A 19931-nucleotide genomic window follows, 5' to 3' on the forward strand; every position below is an offset into this window, starting at 1 on the left:
TCGAAGTATAGGGAGAGAGACCCGATAAGAGTTCTCGTGGAGGTGTGAACCCGTGTATCGCTCTTCGCCTGTAGTTGGCGTGTCCCTATGAAGGATGACAAATATGATGATGTATTAGGTGATTATACGGTGGAATATGTGGTAAGAAATGTAAGGTGGACCCATGGGAAGTTCCCTCATCCAGCGTGCGACCCATAGGATGCCGCGCGTGGGGGACACTCAATTCCGAGAGTCCGGTCATCGCCACGCTGGAGCGGTTAGACTGTGATTGAGGACCGCATAGTTGTACTTTTCCCGATTGAGGGTTGGCATGCGCAGCCGTCCTAGGGAAGGCTCGAGGAGTTGGGTCCCAAGAGGACAGGCGAGTCGAACAGATCCGACTGAATCAATAGGGCGTCTTTGGGACGGTCCTAGTGCCACTTGAAGGGTTTGTTCATGCCGGGAACCTATTTATGAATGCATATAAATGTAAGAGAGACTTTAAGGAAGAGGGCGTGTTGCCCTGGTGCCTGGTTGATGGCCACAACGGAGGGTGGGGTGGGCCCATTCTCCGGTCAGAGGTGTGACCGTGCAAATGACTCCCGTGGCGGGTGGGCAGGGCCGTGCTCCATTCGTCGGAGCTGTCACCTGTGATCTTTCGTGGAGAGAGGGTCGGTTCTCAGTGTTTGGAGTTCAAGGAGGTAGAAGAGAAGTGTTTCCTGTTTCGATTGTGGTCGTTTGGGATTCAGATTGCCTTCTTGTCGGTTAGTTCCTGCAATGGGAAAAAGGGAACGATGAAGGAGCAATCTATGTTCGCAATTTCAACGCAAGGGCGCAGGGGATTGAATTAGCCTGGTAGGCGTCGTACGAGCGCGCCGGGGGTGTGTGCATGGGTAAGGTAGAGGCATGCTTGCACGATGCGGAAGAACGCATTCGGTTGTGCTGATGGATGTGCTCAGTTGCGCGAAGAAACGTGTGCTCGATCACGCGATGACGCTTGGTTGCGTGGGGTTAGTGAGAAGCTAGCTTTGCTAAGGAAGGTGGATTGGCCCTCAGGTCAAGGCTCGTCTTGCCGTGGAAGGAGGGTGGAGGTCGCGATTGGTCTACCTGCGAAGGAGGTCTTCACTCACTTGTATGGTGGGATGTTAACTGTTATGCAAAACAGTAAATGAGTAGAATGCATGTGATGCGTGAGTTTTTCAAAACTAATGCCGTCATTCACATTGACTTAAAAGGTTCAAAGTACAATGTCCCTAAGCCAATCTTCCCCTACACTCGGAGTTTGAGCAAACTCCTAATTGCATTTCTGTAGTTTGGCGTGGGTCTGAGCGAGCTCCCTCTGAGCTCCCTCTGAGGTTGTGGTTGGCCGACCAGTTCCCCATCTTTCTCAGTAGCTTACCGGCGAAGGTGATCGATTCTGTTATTGGTGAGGTCGACTATAGTGGCTGAAGTGGGGGATGTCCTGGCAGGTGTGCCGGTTTTGGTTTGCGGAGACTCGGTGGGATTCTCGTGTGTTAACGGACTTTGTCGAGGCACGAACAAAAGGCCGAGCAAGGCGTTTCTTACGAAGACGAAAGAAAGACTGACTTAGGACTCGTCCATATGAATGACACTCTAATTTTGTAAGACAGATGATGCATGTGTGCAAAGAAAGTAAATGCCCACAGCTTAGTACAATTACAAGATACATCGCTCTTGAAATAGAAAAGACTCAAGTGGCATGCAGGCCGACGTGATGGACTGTTTGTCGGAGCCGGGTTGAAGCTTGCATGGAGGCTTAGCACAATGCATGGTTTGGTGCTATAGGGACCGTTCTACCTAGGGATGGGGGCTCTCAACTCAAAGGTGTCAATTCCTCGAGATCGGGCGGGATTCTTTTTAAAGCCTAAGCGGCAGTCGAATTGCGCGCTGTACTGCTACTTCGAATCCCTATCTAACATGTGTTTCCTAATATCGGTCGTGGGACACGACCCATTGGTACCTAGAATTAGGATGATGTGCAATGCAAGTGCAGGAAATAAATGTGCGGAAAGTAAATAAACAATAAATAACTGAAAGCGGTAAATAAACAAGCAAACAAACAAACGAAATCGAGCCCGAGCCCTCTAAACGTCCCAGTGGAGTCGCCAAACTGTGCGCACCCGAATTTTAATCTCGTTAGGGCACGCATGCGCGCGCCTATGCAATGCGGCTTGGGAGTGTCCACCTTCCCGGGGACGCGCGACGGACGCATGTGAGAAGGAGTCGCCACTTGCCATTTTACAACTTGAAGGTTGAGGGCCGACAAGTTACCCGGGTCTAGGGGTACGGGGGTACACCTAATTGCTAAGGCATATGGTCTGCGAAACTCGAGATTCCGAATTCAGGGGTTCTGTTACATGCGAGCCTATATCTCGCACGCCCTATCGATACTCTAACTTGTCTAGGCTTGCCATTTTAATTTAATTACCGCTTAATTGAGTTTCGCTCATCTTACACGTTTTGACACCGTAAATTCGAAGAAACACTCCGACCGGGATTCTTACATGAATAAATGTACAACATAAACCCATACATTGTTCTCTCGAATAATTAAAATACAAATTACAACAACTGAATCTTGATCGGTTTGCGTTCGGTTATTATTTCACTCGTGCTCACCGTGTGGTTTGAAAAGACTAGAATTAAAATTAAGATGTGCGCTCAGTGTTAGGGGATTTGACCCCGTGATCTACGGTTGGGGCATTGGACCCCGTATGGATCGTATCCTAAAGGATCGGGCTCAATCCGCATAACAAACAAGTGCAAGAATGTAATAAGCGGGCACAAATAAACAAACAATGGGGTTTTATTATTGCCGAATTTACGTGAATTAACCGATTATTAACTGTGGTATCTTAGCATGCAAATCCTACCCTAAAGCAGGCAAAGTGGGTACGGGGTGTGAATCGATCAAGGATCGCCTCGAGAAGGTATTTCGCATTTGACATTATCTTTCGAGGACTTGACGTACGTGACGTCTGTTATCAAGTCTTGTGTTTGTGGGTTGTTTTTTAAGATTGTTCTATGTTGTGACACTACGGTTGTTATAAGTTATTACCGAGCATAGATTCCGCCCGTAAATCCTAGAACCTAGTGCCTATCCCGCTATTGCCCGTTTTGTCTTAACCAAATACACAATTAGTTCGGTATTTGTATTTTGAGCCAATCCACCCGAACTAACTACCCGAGACTATGCTAGAACAACAAAAACTCATCGGTCGGATAGGGCAAGCTATGCAGATGAACCTGCGCCTAGACAGGTAGCTCATCCATACCCTGATACCGTAGTGTTTCTCTTATTCTAACCCTAGGGGTGTCGCTAAGTTGCAATTAGACGATTTTGCCATTGAGGTGAAAATTATTTTTGGAAAAGAGAGATTACGCGGTGCAGGCCACCTCGGCCTGTGACCGACGCTAACCGATCCCCTGGACCTTCCAGTGTTGTTAAGAACCCTTAAAAGCCAAAGAATCAGTTAATCTATCCGGAAGTGATCTAAGAAGAACTTCCACGCCCTAACCCGAGTTTCCATAAATCAGGTGAGGCCTCGAGTCAAGACGCGCAAGTTCTTCCTAGACGTCCATATCACATCGAGCCACGTGTCTCCGATTTTATAAAATTTGCAAGTTTTAAGAAGAGCACTAACGCATGTTTGCAACCTATTGACGCGTGTTACCGATTTATTACCAATTCGTGCAAAATTATTAGGGCCAACTGAGTTAATTAATCGCATGAACGTCCCAATTACTCCGTTAGTGGAATTGTTGATTAAATTAATTAATTTTTTTGCCAAATGCTCTAAATATGCGGGTTTCAGACCGTCGAGCTGATCATTGATGGATCATTCGATGCGAATCCTAATTCCCGACCACCTTGGGATTTAAAAATTAATTTTAAGTCGAGGTTGCATGATTAAACCAATTCATGCGAGGTTTCGATTAAAACGAGAAAATAAATCGTTTAAACACGGATCAAGAGCACATTATCACGTCAAACACGACAAACATACATATTTTACACAATCGGTGCCGCCATGATCACGATAAACACATACAAAGATACACAAACATAATATTAACGGAATCGATAAAACGACACCGATTCATGGAAGCGGGAAAACATAAAAGAACACACATTGTCATGTTGTATACATCTAATTACAGAAACAAAATATTTAAATGGGGGCACATACGTTGTCGGTCGGGGATCCAAGTAGGAAAGGGTTGGGTATCTTTAGAAAATGATCAGGGACTGATTTGAACAATTTTAAAAGAACAGGGACTGATTTGAAAATTCGGATAAAATTTCGGGGGACTGATTTGAAAATTCTGGAAAAATTGAGGACTGTGTAAGAATTACTGAAAAATGTCCTAGGACTTGTTTGAAACGAATTTGAAAATTCGGGCTGATCTGAAAAGTGAAAAAATGCCCCAAGGACCAAAATGAAACAACATTAAAAGTTTCAGGAAATGGTTTAAAAATTCTGAAAAATTCGGCCACTGATTGGAACGTGCTAAACATGGCCAGGATTTTACTGAAATGAATTTTAAAATTCGGGGCAGATCTGAAAAAGGGTGGAAAATAGTCCCGGGAATAAACTGAAACAACTTAAAAAGTTCCCTGGAGTGGTTGGAAAATTTCGAAAAATTCAAGGACTGATTGGAAAATGGTAAAAATGGCTGGGACTTGACTGAAACCTATTTTAAAATTAGGGGCAGATCTGAAAAGGCTGAAAAATAGCCCCGGGATTAAACTAAAAAACTTGAAAAGTTCTTTGGAGTGGTTGGAACATTCTGGAAAATTCAAGAACTGATTAGGAAATGGTAAAAATGTCTGGGACATGACTGAAAAGAATTTTAAAATTCGGGGCAGATCTGAAAAAATAAAAATGCATCCTCAGGACTGAAATGAGACAAAATGGAAAGTTCGTAAAAACGAGTTCGGGACAAATCCGATCACCCACGCAACCCAAGAACACTCATTTTACGTCACATCCATCCAAGCAAACATTAATATTCAGAAATGGAGCCCTAAACATGCCACTAAGTCGAGAATTTACCTAGTTATTGGGCTAATTGGGCTTCTAGAGGGGAGACCGGACTGGGTCGGACTGGCTATTGGCTGTGGATTGGGCTTAACTAGGCTGGATTGGGCCGCTGGGGTCCGGACCGGGCTGTTGGGCTAAACTGGGCCGCTGCTGGACGGACCGGACAGCGGCTAGTGGGCCGGTGGACGCGGGCTAGGTTGGGTTGGGCTCAAAAATCTGGACTGGGCCGCTGTAATCCGGACCGAGCTGCTACCTGTGTTGGCCCGGAGAGAATGAGTTGACTCGATTAGCAAAAAAAAAAAATGAAACAAAGGAGAAGAAGGGAGGCGGTTTGGGGCGGCCGAGCGACTCGGGTGGCGGTGAGAGGCGAGCTGGAGGCCGGTCAAGGAGCTGAGGGAGCCGAGGTGAGGGAAAGCGGGAGAGTGAGCTGAGGGGTGGCGCGAGAACCGGGACGAACTCGGAGGCCGCTAGCCGAGGGAGAGAGTGTGGGGAGCCAAGAGAAAAAATCTGAAAATTCGTGCCGTCTCGGGTGTGCGTGTACGAGCTATGGGCTGTGAATTCCAGAGAGAGAGTGTCGAAGCTTAGGAAGAAATGGGCGTCCGAGCTGCCGGCTCCTTTTCTCTGTGAACCGTGGGTTCTTCAAAACCGGGAGAGAGAGAGAGAGCGAGCCAAATGTGAGAGCCTGAGCTGAGGACCTAACGAGCGTCCGTACTGAGAGTCGGTTTCGCCGTTCGAGCTGAGGGTTTTTCGTGTGAGCTTCGGTCTTTTTTTTTTTCTTTTTTTTTTCCGAGAATGAGCGACTGCACCCCCCCCCCATCCAAAAAAAATCGAGCTGCCGGTTTTCTTCCAAAAAAGTCGAGAGAGAGAGAGAGAGAGATGGCGTGCACGAAAACCGTTGGCGTGTGCGGAGGGGTTGGCATGTGCCGAGGCGGGTCAGGAGGCGCGGCAGGCTCGGGTATGGCCGGGAGGAAGAGGAGAAGAAGAAGAAAATGAAAAGAAAAAGGAAGAAAAGAGGAAGAAGAAGAACAAGAGAAAAGGAAGAAAGAAGGAAAAAGGGTCACGGTCACTTCTGACCGTTTTTTTTTTTCGAATTCGACGCGCTTACAAAATTGGAAATTCCGTCTTCTTGATTGGATGTCGGAAAAATAATTCGAGACCGCTATCGTGCTCAGAAAAATTCGTTGATCGATATTATGCGATAAAATTATTTTCAATCTCGAATTTTGTCCCGGATTTTGAAAATTGACGTCGATGTACGCGAAATTCGAAAACGTCCCGAATAATATTATTTTTGAAAAATCATAAAATTGGTGTTAAATTAGGGAAATGTGCTATTTCTGAAAAGTCGCGAATACTCAAATAATTAATTGGAAATACTTCCCTCACGGGTGGCAAAATGACGATTTTGCTCCTCTGGAGCCGGTGGACCAAAATTGGATACTGACAATCATCATCATCATCATTATCTATATGAATTTAAATATTACAAAGCTGAATCGACTCATCTATCAATGTCACGTAGGACAGATGAGGGTTATCCTAGCATGACATTTCGTATTACCACCAACAATAATTTGACAGGAGGCAAAGTGTCGTGGTGTCACCTCACTTCTAAACCGATGCATGAAAGATGGAAAGATTATGTTATAATCATAGACATTTCTAAAAAAAATGACATAATTATAGACAAAAGTATTGACAAGGAAGCTCTTAATAATGCAATAGAGGAGAAGGGATGAGATCATTGGATTTTCTTTATAAGGCATCTATAAGATCGTGCAGCTAAAAAAAAGCTTCTATAATTTTTACGAAGAGCTAATTAAAGTGATTTGCGAACTGTCTGTGATCATGTTATTGAACTAGTGTACCGTGAGATTGCACGTGCTCGAAGAAAGGAAATTTTAGATTTGAAGAGGAAAAAGTTTCTAATCAAATCGAAGGCATGAATTATTCATTATGAAATTTCTTTAACTTCAATTAATCGAGCATATTGATTGACTGTGCAAAAAGCTAAAACATGTGATTAGATATAATAAAAATTTATGCTTCCCTTAAAACATTTCTCATTTATAAGTGTTTTCTCGATTCATGATATTAATTGATTTCATGTTTGTATTTTTAAAAAAATTAAAAAAGAAATTATTTGTCCTAATAATTCTAGCTGGCACATGCGCGGGTCCGTCATCTAGTTATTATCATCATTATTAATGCTTATAAAAAAATAGAAAAACAAAAACATTGGAAAGACGCCTATTAAATTATGAATTAGATGAAAGCATAAACAATTTAGAACCTCTAGACCCGTCACACTCGAAAGAAGATTGATATTTTTTAGGAAATAAAATACCTTTATTAATCACGTTTACGAGGAAAATAATCATTATCACACACCTTCTTAGCTTGAATGTAACGTCATGACAAAAATCGGTGCGATGCGCTATATGACTAGTTTATTTGTCTGAAACCAAGCACATGAGGTCCACCTTAAAGGCCAGCATCATTGATACGCACGTCACATAATCCCCTTTGGGTGGGAGGGGACAATTTTCACGAAATGAGAAATTCTTAATTTGAAGATCCTATTTGACTACCTGGTATAAGAAAGTGTCACTTAGACAGTAACAAATGTGATAATAATAATTGTTAATCACTTCAATAATTATCACGATAATCTTTTATTATATTATTAATTTTTTCTCATCACACTATTATAAGGTAAAGCCATTTAAAATTTCCTCCAATTAAATCAGACAGATTTGTCACAGTAAAAGTTAATAATAATTCTTTCATCTTATAAAAATATGATACACATAATCTATGTATTTATAAGTTTATATTAAAAATCTTTTATTTTATATAGGATTAATTTCGGAGAGAACCCCAAACTTTACATACTTTCAAGTAATTTTGTTCAAAAATACTAAATCCTCATAAGTGTTTTACCTAAAAATACTCCTAATTCAAATATTCACTGACATATATTAATAATCCTTAAATATTATGTAGATTACAATTCATGCCATTGTGAGTTAAAATTTGAATTATGAGGATTTTTAAATTGACTATTAGGAGGATATATCAATACTCAATTTTGTTTATGGCGACTTTTTAACTTTATTAACTTTTCTCTTAAAAAAGAATTTATTTTTAATTTTAGCAAAATTAAAAATAATTTTACAAAACAAAAAATTGCAAATATTAACACGAAACAAAAAAGAAAAAGATTATCGGAGATGGAGCTAGGGGGGCAATGCTTACCACCACATGCTCTGGCTAGGAATATAAGAATCAGCTGCATTGTCGTGTATATCTTCCCCTTGTATGGCCAAACGGGAAGTTTCATACAATCTCATTAGCCCGACCCGAGCACGTTATTGCACCACTTCGGGTCAAACGCGGATCCACCATTGTTGTCTTCTGTGCTCTTGAAGTCCTCAAAGATAATAATATCTGTACAATCAAAGGACAATGAAAGGAATTGATGGAGTGCTACTGTAATTATAATGGCATAAAAGGAACTTCATCCCCATATGAAGAACCATTGAACCACTAAAGGGCTAACATGGCGAGGCCATTCAACCATATCATTCGAGGGTAAAATTTCGCAGTGCAATAAACTGTGCTTTCGTCCGAAAGAAGCGTTTCATTGCAGTAGCAATTTTTCTCTCGTCCGAAGAGAGGGGTTTCATTGCAGTAGTAATTTTTGAAACCAAGAAATTCTATTGGTTTACTTCCCATAAACTGCTTGATTTATAATTTTTTTGTTTTATCTTTATCCTATCTATTGAATAATAAAATAATAAACCACATTGAATTTAATAAGTTGACTTTTTTTTCGATGAACTTTTTTTTAGTGAATTGTTTGAATAAATAGGCAATTTGGTTCATGACTTTGCATAGTTGCATCAATTTCCTTCTTGACTTATTTTCTGCATCAATTTGGTACCTTGACTTTGTCAAATTACATTAAGTTGGTCCTTATTACATCGATTAGGTCCATCATGAATCAAAATTGCATCAATGTGGTCCTCGAGAAACATTGCCCCATCAGATGGGTCCTCGTTACATCAAATAAGTCCCTCAATGTTGGCTGACTACTGTTTGGTTGACGGTGACTGACATCCGTTAAGTAGAAGAAACCTAACTGTTGTAACAGAAAAACGAACTAATGTTCCATCTTACAATACTGAGATTATGTTACACCAATCTAGTCCTTGACTTGACATTCTCTCTCTTACTTTTTGTCAGTTTATCTTTTAAAGCTTCTCCCCTCTCTCCCATTTCCTGCTCATTTCACACTCGTTTGTTTCTTCATATTCCTCTTCGTCTCCGTCTCTTAGAAGCCACCTCTCTCTTTCTCCACCTACATTGTGTGAAGCGTGAACGAAAAATTATGGGACCAGTCGGGAATTGAGGAGGTCTTCACTTCACTGATAGTCGTCATCATCACTAAGAAAAATTAAAATTGGTCCAATTAAAGATTAGAGAATTAAAGAGATTAAAATTTAAAGAATTAAAGATTTATTTATTTATTTATTTTCTTACACTTACACTTATAAGGAATTTAAAGCATGGTCCCATTATGCGATCAGCTGGCGAATGGGAAAGTCTTCCCCATCCGCAGCTGTCTTTTTATATTTTAAAACTTTTAATTTCTGCAAATTTCATTAATTTTTAAATTTTTCGTTTTTGTCCTTTTTTTTTAAATTCAATCAGAACAAGGTAGAAAGCAATTCGGTTGACCCAAACAATTTGGTTGTTATTGCCGGCCTTTAAAAAATATTTTTTCTTTAATTTTTGTCGAGCAAAATTAGAAGAAAATTCGTAATGAAAATACTACATATACATTTTTTTTTTTCAAATTCTAAGTTGCCAGTGTGAAATTTTTTCCTACTATCCAGTGTCTAGTCTTTTCATCTTTAACTTTCAAGTTCTTTTTTTTTTGTTTACATTTTTCCCTTTCTTCCAGTGTTTTTAAACTTAGCCTAGCAAAGTAGAGGGTATTCTTGTGAACTCATTGGGTCAAATAACCTGACCGTTAAAGACGTATCGGTTATTCTCAAAAAAGACTTTTTTTTCTCAACATGTGTCCACTGCACGCAAGTTTATTAGCCTTTTCTTTTATTAACGATTATTATAGGCACAAATAATGTCATTTAAGGAAATAAACCTCTAGTTTTTACAGTAAATAACGTCACATTTTTTGTCCCCATAGTTACAAGTTTTTCCGATAAAATAATTATATGATCTGACCTGACAATGAGAAAATAAGCTTACAACCCAAATGAGGACAACTAAACTAACTTATGAGAAAATCTCATAGTTATATAATCTGACCTCACAATGATATAGTGATGAAGAACCTATTGAATTGCGATAATTGAAAAAGATTATGGCAATTACTATGTATACATGCAAAAGTGCATTTGATGATTCTTTGAGCACGAGGAGGGTGATTTCTTTTAAAATGACGCGTTAAACGTGCAACACTGACTTCATGTACTCCTCGATTCTCTGGAGGTGGTGGTTCTCGTCGTAATCATACATAAGAGGGACCATTCGGGCCGTGTTTAGGGAAATCCTAACCAAAGAAGGAGAGAATGGGTCGGGGAACAAGAATTCTTTGTTTAAGCTCTTCCATGCGTCTGAGATCATCTCCTTCATATGGTCTCTTGCCCCCTTGAGTGAGCAACTGGGGTTCTCCTTCATGTAGTAGTCCAAATATGACCCATCATGCCCTTCTTGATTCTCGTCCTGTAAAATCATAAATCCAAGATTGAAGTATCCATCTATATATAAAAAGATAAAGGCCATTATTTTCCTTTCCAATATTCCCAATAAGGCCCTTGGCCTCTCCTGTACGAGATGGTATTGTTTGTTATGGATATAGCACATGACATTGTGTCACGTGCCTTCCTCATAGCCGGAAGAGAAAAAGTAAACTATATAAATTAGTCTTGAATACATCTGCTTTTTGAGGAAAAAGAAAAATAGAAGAAAAAGAAACATGCACAAAATCGTGTTAGAAAAGTTATGACCTTACGTTATATTATCATATAGCTAGGGAACATACCTTGGCACTTCCAAGGTCATCCCAAAGACGTAGAATCTCCCCCGTTGAGGATGAAATTCCCGGAAAGTTGTTTAGCATCATCTCAAGACTATGTTGATTCACACTTTCAGACAAGAATGCGAACGAGTGGACCATCACGATATGTACGCCGGAGCTGACAATTGCGTTCTTCAAGTACTCATCGGCCAAAGGAGAATGGCGGGAAGTGAACCATCTCGCTTCCACCAGGAATGCATCACACAGCCTCGCCCACTATGACAATTAATAATCAATATAGATGAATAGATTTCTTCATGTATTCTCCATCCTCGAACGATTCAGTCATTCGGCAATACTGAACTAAAAGTAGAAAATTAGCTAAAAAATGCTTACCGATTTCCTGATTAAATCTGTTGGATTCCATCCATGCTTTTCAAAGACGTTGAAGCTGACGTCATTTATAATATCATCTAGAGCCCTGAAACATGCCTTCATGTAGTTGGGCAACTCTTCGTTACATTCCCATCTGAGTTCGTAAAGATGGAGGAATAATTGTTAAAAATTTTCAAATGACAAATAATCATATGATTGAAGGGATACAATACCAAGTGTATTACTTTGTTGTATATAACTAATTACCTGTTAATGGCTTGTGCAAACAGAGTAAGTTCATCAAGAGATCCGTACACATCAAAGATGTCATCAATGATGTAGATCATGGCGATAGCCTTGGTGAGATCCTGTCTCTCTTGTGACAACTTCGGGTCCGGCAGTATTGCCATTGGCCACATGTACCATTTCATTGGTTGGTCTCGTGCGAACTTCAATTCCTTTGCTAACCCTAGATCACTCCACCACCTGTATACATACATGTTCGTGGATCAGATCAAGTACAACCGGGTTACATGTATAAATGTATTACTAAGAGGTGTCTCGCCTATTAGGGGAGACTAATCCAAGTTGGCCTTTGATTTGCTTGGACACGAAATGCTTTTAGTGGTCTCCGAACCCCTTTATCGCAAGATAAATCGGCTTACTAGCAGCATAGTTTGCCAATCAAGTCACACCTCGTAATTACGTTGATATTAGATATTAATATAGGTATGATGGCATGAGATTTAGATAATTTCAATTTATTGGCGCAGATATGAACATAGAATACAGTATGAATGGAGAAATTGAGTCACTCTCGATGTGAAATTAAGAGGTTGTCAAATTCGATTCTCATCAGAGACTTATAAGTAATCACACCCTTTTATTTCCTCTTAGTTAACCCTATCCTCTATTTTGACCCATAATACTTCCTTATGACTATGAATGGGGATGGGACGTCCATATAGTAAATTATAGCTTGAACTATGCACGGTCCAAATTTTCGGAATAGAAATTTTACAATAACAAACAAGGGTAGGCTTTTCAAGAATTGACGTTATCGTTTAGATGCTACATGAGTTAATTATAAGAAACTTACTTGGAGATTTGTCGGATTTCGATCTGATTAATGGATTGAACCAAGTTGGTGTCTGAAATGGCCAGCTCCCCAAATGCTCCCGTCCACTCATAGGGCCATGCGAAATAACCCTGGACGCTCTTGGAAGTGAACCTTGGCAAGCTCTTGTGGAAGGGATTTGACAATGTGTTGCTCACAAGCTCTTTTAATATTTGAGAACTCGTGCCCTTAATATCATTAGCGACACTCAGAATTAGAGCTCTTTTACTGAAGTCCGCCGCCTCGTCGAGTATATCTTCCCCTTGTATGCCCAAATGGGAAGCTTCATACATGCTCATTAGCCCGAAAATATCCTTCCACAACTTCAGGTCGAACACATATCCAACAGTACTTTTTTCTTTGGTCATGAAGCCCTCAAAAATATCTGCATGTACAACCAACGACAAGAACACGAATTATTGTAATTGGTGGAGTACTTTAATCTAATGCCTTACAAGGGACGTCTCTTCCCCACAACGCGTGAAGAACTGTTTAGCTTCAACCCGAAAAGGCCGACACAGACGGGCCATAACCCTATAAATGGTTGGAGTGCAAGTTTTTGCAGCTCAACATTAACCGTATGCACGTGTAAAGATAGAGGTCAATGTATTGGCATCTTATATTCGATCTGAAATTCAGAGAATTTTTATCAGATCCATAAAACTCCCGTATATCATTAGAATGGAAATGTCTTAATAAGTACATGTGGTCCCTAAATTAGAAAATGATTTGGCGAAGGGCCGTACGACAATGACCTTTTGCGAATTGATGTCATTATTAGCACAACGATAATTCATCTGTGAAAGTGACCATTTATTTATATATACATATATATGTATGTATGTATTTCATTTTTCTGGTTACAGAAAAGGTAATATGGCTAGCAGGAAATAGGAATGGGAAATAAGAGACACCTCAAGTTTCATTTGTGAAAATTGTACCAAAAATAACACTACTGGAAGAAAATTGTACCTAAAATATTTTGTTTTAGGTCTAAAACGAATTCCATTGCACTAGAATTCAGTCTGTCCTACTGGAAAAAAAAATCCATGTACCTAAATATTTCTTCTACTCATATGTAAATAATTAAAAGCTTCATGAATTATATATTCAATAAAGTTTGGAGACCATTACAGAGGTAAAGTTCTTTAGGGAAGCCCTAGGAGCAATTTTTTTTTTTAAAGAGGTTTCACGTCATATTCGCCATTCCATCCAATTCAGATATCTTAAAACGTGCTTTATTTGTACTAACAAGAAAAAACAAAAACAAAAACAAAAAAAAAAACGTGCTTTACATGAGTAACACAGTAAGGGGTCGACGCACACATTGTCCGTCCCGGCATTTATATTAGAAGAGTTCCTCCTTTCCATGCCGGGTAGGCAGATTACATTCCCGTTTCCTTAGAGGGAAAGAAGTTCCCCTTTTACAGTTGGAAGTGAGGCAGAAATTGAAATCAAAATCTTCCAAGTAATGCTCTGTTTGTAAGTGACCGATCGGTTCACCGTGTTAAATACACATGGATTATCATCATCAAAAGTTATTCCCAATATAAAGATATAGAAATCTCAATCATGTATATATGTACTTACGAACCTGCAGGCATGAAGTAGCCTTCTTGCCTAAGAAGTCGAAAACGAAGTGAGGCCTCGTAGAGACTGATGTTGCCTGGGTAGCCATCGAAGGTAGAAATGAGAAGATGCTCGTGCAGAATGCTCTTTATCTCCTCTTCAAAGTGGTAGGCAATGCCAAGCCGTTGGAGAGCATCCACCATAACTAGACTTTCTAAAGATCCCTTCTCCACTTTTTCGAGTAAATGCCTCACTTCCTTCAGCCTCCTCCTGTGTAAACCTTCGGAACCACCCTGCACAAGCATCCCTATACATTTAATTTTGAGAAAGATATACTTATCAGGCAACCGCCCCAACATATGTAGAAAGAATGGCTATATAAAGTCATGTGCATTCGGACATTGATAGTTTGGTGTCCCTTGAGCTCGCCAGTACTTAACTGTGATTTTGTGAAGTCCATTTGGATGATGAGAGGCTCCTAAAGGGGAAGAAACAATGCAGTTGCAAAGGGCAGCCCTTGAATTATCATAGTCGATCGGCCGAGACATACTGCACTCTTGGTAATCAGACCTTATAATATGTGGCCGCGACAATCTTGGGGTAGGAATTGGTTGTTGGGGACAAGCAAATACGGCTCGGAACAGGGCCATGGACATAAGATCAATTGATCGGAGGGTGAAAGAATCCTTGGATGATCAATGTTCTTTGAGTACGAGAAGAAGAACATGAATTAGGAGAGAAGTAATTGGTACTATGAGAAACAAGTTTTAAGTGCTATTTATAGGACGTATTTCGTAGACTTCACTGCATTTTTTTTTTATTGATTTGGACCTATCCCATCGGAAGTACGTGCCCATGCTTTGCACGTTCAGGTAATTCTAATAACGACATTGATAATCTGAGGTTACGTGTTTGGTCCCCAATTTTCTGCTTAAAATTTCTTCCAGTACGAAACTGGAAATTGCGCCTGCAGAATTCTTATAGGGAAGGGAACGCCTAGGTGTTCATATTCTTCGTATTGTTCGAATAGATCTACGACTCTGGTGTCAGGTAAATATTATAGGAGACTTCATACCTCGCTTTTGTGAATTTTAATTTGTTTCAGGGCTTAAACTCTATTCATTTACTGAAAAAAAAAATCTCATTTTTTAAAAGGATATATGGTATAGTGCTACTCATGCATTCTGCTGAAAAAGAAAAATTACATGTTTGAATTTACACCAGTGAAATTCACGTGTCACTTTTTAATCAATTTTGCATTTACCGTTGCTAAACTCATGAGTCGTATTGTAACACTAGAAAAATATCAACTTTTTTAATTGGTAATTCATGCCAGTGAAATTTTGTGTGCCACTTTTAATCAATATTGCATTTTCCATTACTAAATTCCTCATAATACGGGAAAACTACTTTTTTTAAATCTAGATATAACGATTCTCAATAGGCGCCGCAAGTCATTGCAGAGTACCTGGTGGAGTACAAAAGAGGTGGGGGACAAAGTAATTGTCCCATGTCGCCCCCCAAGAGAATTGAGAGGACTTATATGAGGTGAAGTCCTAGTAATCCATTGCGAATGGATCCGAGCCGTATAAAGCCAGGCCCAATAGTACCAATGATGTGAAGATGAACCAATTTCATGTTACACATGCCTTAATTTAGAAGGAGAGTACCTTACATAAAGTAAAGTGGTCTGTTATATAAGTCATTGGCCATGATATACTAAAAGTCGATTGCAAAGTATCACATCAAATTGACATCGTAGAGTTTTATGTAGAACAATCTATTACTTTATTTAAACACAAGATCTTTTTCAAGCATATGAAAATTCTATTACAATCAGATTGAATGTTAAACTGGCAGAGACAATGGGTTCATGGAATCATGGGTCTAATCAGGAATTCGATAAGGCAAACCACACGTTTTGTTAAATCTTAAATAATACGTATATTATTGAGCTAAACAATAAATATACGCCATTTTGAACATTTGAACATAATATGAGAATAATAACTAGACAAGAAGTTCCAACCGAACCCTTCCTCTGATTCTGGAGGTAACTCCTATCTTTTCATGCGAATAATGATTCAATAATGAAGCAAAAAGACAAAAGGTGGCTGTAGCTGAGATAGGAAAAGGCTGAGTTGAAGTTCCTTTTTGATTTGGGGTCCGATCGGCCGGTCTAGCTCTGATATCAGCCAATAATACATTGGGTATTTTTAATTTAAATATTTAATATATTATACCGCTCATTATAAATAATAAAAATATTAAATATTTGAATTAAAATATTAAATAATTAAATTAAAAGTACCGAATATGTTATGCGACCTAAAACATGGGGCTTTTCCTTTGCTTTTATCCCACTAATCATTGTACGATTTTTCTAAGCATAAGGATTTCTCTAGGGTGCCCCGCCAAAAGTGTACTGTAACAATGGCGACTGCCAAAATAGGCCAATAATTTAAATGGTGGCCCTCAGTTTGACTAAAGTAATTCAGTAATTCAATGTTTGACGTTTGCTATACAACCCGCAATCTTTTATTTTTGGGGTAAGGATAAAATTATACATATAAAAATAGAAAAAAAAGAGAAAATTCAGAACAAAAGGAAGAAATTTGAAAAATAAATGAAGAAAAGAATCCGGGAAGAGCGTCCCCTTCCCGGCATTGGGGTCCTAATTGCTGACTTCGACCGCCTCCTCGAGATTGCTCGATATCTAGGATGCCTTTGGGGGGGGGGGGGGTTGAGGAGATAGGAACTACTGTCAGAGTCCCCCAAATAGTAAATATTATCAAAAACATGTTATTTGATATTTATGTAGTATTTAGAAATGTAAAATATATAGTACTACCATAAAATACTATCAAGTTGTACATACTATCTAGATAGCGCCAACTCTTACAGATGGGACTGACATTGTCTCTATATTTCCATCTCCTATTTATTCTCTCTTAAATTTATGCATTTAGTTTATAATTAAAAAAAATTATTCATCAATATGGGTTGGTTTAAGATGTTCAGCACTTGTTTCACTTAAGTAAGGTAAGGGCAAGGGTTCGAGTGTTTGTGAATGTAGAAAATTCATACTGAAAGAGTTTTATCCCTTAGTGGGCTAACCCGACCCGACTCAATTAAATTGGTAGAGACCCAATTGAATTTTCAAATATCAAAGTTCACATTGAAAAAATTTATTCATTTTCGGTTACGGAAAAACAAATGTGTTCAATAGAAAATAAGAAAGGAAAAGTAAAAGGTCATAAGATCCTGCTGACAAGAATAAAATGTGAGACCTTTCTATTTTGACTCAAGGCTTGAGATCCTGTGTAAACCTTCCGAACCATCCTGCACAAGCATCCCCATACATTTAATTTTGAGAAAGATATATTTATCAGGCAACCGCCCCAACATATGTCAAAAGAATGGCTATATAAAGTCATGTGCATTCGGACATTGATAGTTTGGTGTCCCTTGAGCTCGCCAGTACTTAACTGTGATTTTGTGAAGTCCATCTGGAAGATGAGAGGCTCCTAAAGGGGAAGAAACAATGCAGTCATAAAGGGCAGCCCTTGACTTATCATAGTAGATCGGCCGAGACATACTGCACTCTTGGTAATCAGCCCTTATAATGTGTGGCGGCGACAATCTTGGGGTAGGAATTGGTTGTTGGGGACAAGCAAATACGGCTCGGAACAGGGCCATGGAGATAAGATCAATTGATCAGACGGTGAAAGAATCCTAGGATGATCGATGTTCTTCGAATACGAGAAGAAGAACATGAATTAAGAGAGAAGTAATTGGTACGATGAGAAACAAGTCTAAGTGCTATTTTTTTTTATTGATTTGGATCTATCCCATCGGAAGTACGTGCCCATGCCTTGCACGTTCAGGTAATTCTAATAACGACATTGGTAATCTGAGTTTACGTGTTTGGTCCCCAATTTTCTGCTTAAAATTTCTTCTAGCACGAAACCGGAAATTGCGTGGACAGAATTCTCATAGTGAAGGGGACGCCTAGGCTCCCTCTAGGTGTTCACATTCTTCATAAGGTTCCAATAGACCTACGACTCTGGTGTTACATAAATATTATAGGAGACTTCATACCCCACTTTTGTGAATTTTAATTTGTGTGAGGGCTTATACGAGGTGAAACCCTAATAATCCATTGGCTATAGCTTTTGAGTAATGGAAGGGGTAGACCTGACCTAATAATACCAATGATGTGAAGATGAACCGAATTCATTTTCCGCGTGCCTTAATTGACAAGGAGAGTACCATGCATAAAATGAATTGATCCTTTATATAAATCATTGGCCATGATATGCTAAAAGTTGTGGCAAAGTACCATGTTTTAATTGACTTCGGAGAGTTTTATGGAGACCAATCTATTACTTTATTAAAACACAAGGTCTTATTCGCACGTATAAAAATTCTATCACGACAATATGTCACAGAAATACTAGTGTTATCACAACCAGATTGAACGTTAAACCGGCAGAGACAATGGGTTCATGGAATCATGGGTCTAAGCAGGAATTCGATGAGTCGAACCCCACATTTTATTAAATATTAAATAATATCTATATTATTAAGCTAAACAATAAATATACACCATTCTGAACATTTGAACATAATATGAGAATAATAACTAGACAACAAGCTCCAACCGAACCCTTCCTCTGATTCTGGAGGTAGCTTCTATCTTTTCATGCGAATAATGATTCAATAATGAAGGAAAAAGACAAAAGGTGGTTGTAGCTGAGATGGGTCCGATAGGCCAGTCCAGTTCTGGTATCAGCGAGTAATACATTTGGTATTTTTAATTTAAATATTTAATACTTTCGTTCAAATATTTAATATTTTTATTATTAAATAATTGAATTAAAATACTAAATTATTAAATTAAAAGTACTAAATATATTACGCATGTAAAACATGGGGCTTTTCTCTTGCGTTTATTCCACTAATCATTGTTCGAGTTTTCTAAGCATTAGAATTTTTCTAAGGTGCCCCGCAAAAACTTAAATAGTGACTGCCCAAGTAGGCCAATAATTTAAATGGTGGCCATTAGTTTGACTAAAGTAATTCTTTTATTTTTGGGGTAAGGATAAAATTATACATATAAATAGAAAAAAGAAGAAGAGAAAATTCAGAAAAAAGGGAAGAAATTTGAAAAAAAAAAATGAAGAAAACAATCCGGGAAGAGCTTCCCCTTCCCGGCATTGGGGTTTCAATTGCTTCCTTCCACCGCCTCCTCAAGGTTGTTCAATATCTAGGATGCCTCGGGGGGCGATGGGGGCTACTCTATGAGGCACCCAAGTAGTACATAATATCAAAACATGTTATTTGATATTTATGTGGTATTTAGAAACATAAAATATATAGGACTTATCAGCATCCAATTTTGGTCCACCGGCTCCAGAGAAGCAAAATCGTCATTTTGCAACCCGTAAGGGAAGTATTTTCAATTAATTACTTGAGTATTCACGACATTTTTAAAAATAGCAAATTTCCCTAATTTAACACCAATTTTATGATTTTTTCAAAAATAATACTATTTAAGACGTTTTCGAATTTCGCGTATATCGACGTCAATTTTCAAAATCCAGGACAAAATTCGAGATTGAAAATAATTTTATCACATAATATCGATCAACGAATTTTTCTGAGCACGATGACAGTCTCGAATTATTTTTTCGACGTCTGATCAAGAATGCAATATTTTCAATTTGTACGCACGTCGAAAAAAAAAATTCCGATCAGAAGTCAGACTGCTGAC

General features: G+C 39.0%; 1 protein-coding gene across 2 annotated transcripts; it reads right to left on the reverse strand.

Moving 5' to 3' along the window:
* Window positions 1-10197: 10197 nt before the first annotated feature.
* LOC116206280 ((3S,6E)-nerolidol synthase 1-like) lies at window positions 10198-17869 on the reverse strand. Of its 2 annotated transcripts, none has more exons than XM_031539108.1 (7): window positions 17645-17869; window positions 14181-14448; window positions 12569-12971; window positions 11737-11955; window positions 11491-11623; window positions 11119-11370; window positions 10198-10799 (listed from the first exon to the last, which is right to left on the reverse strand). In XM_031539108.1, the coding sequence occupies exons 1-7, from the start codon at window positions 17852-17854 to the stop codon at window positions 10521-10523; spliced, it is 1764 nt and encodes a 587-aa protein (XP_031394968.1). In that variant the 5' UTR covers window positions 17855-17869; the 3' UTR covers window positions 10198-10520. The 2 variants fall into 2 exon arrangements, with proteins under 2 accessions (XP_031394968.1, XP_031394967.1); XM_031539107.1 differs by lacking the exon at window positions 17645-17869 and adding an exon at window positions 14596-14910.
* Between the last annotated feature and the right edge of the window lie 2062 nt (window positions 17870-19931).

Source organism: Punica granatum, chromosome 4 (assembly GCF_007655135.1).
Source record: "Punica granatum isolate Tunisia-2019 chromosome 4, ASM765513v2, whole genome shotgun sequence".
In the NCBI taxonomy this organism is placed as follows: domain Eukaryota; kingdom Viridiplantae; phylum Streptophyta; class Magnoliopsida; order Myrtales; family Lythraceae; genus Punica; species Punica granatum.

Coding starts and splice junctions, on each gene's coding strand:
- LOC116206280 (XM_031539107.1), bottom strand. CDS start 14,811: ATGTCCATGGCCCTGTTCCGAGCCGTATTTGCTTGTCCCCAACAACCA. Junction 11,624..11,736: donor TTTGCACAAGCCATTAACAG/GTAATTAGTTAT, acceptor TTACGAACTCAG/ATGGGAATGTAACGAAGAGT. Junction 11,371..11,490: donor CAGATTTAATCAGGAAATCG/GTAAGCATTTTT, acceptor TAATTGTCATAG/TGGGCGAGGCTGTGTGATGC.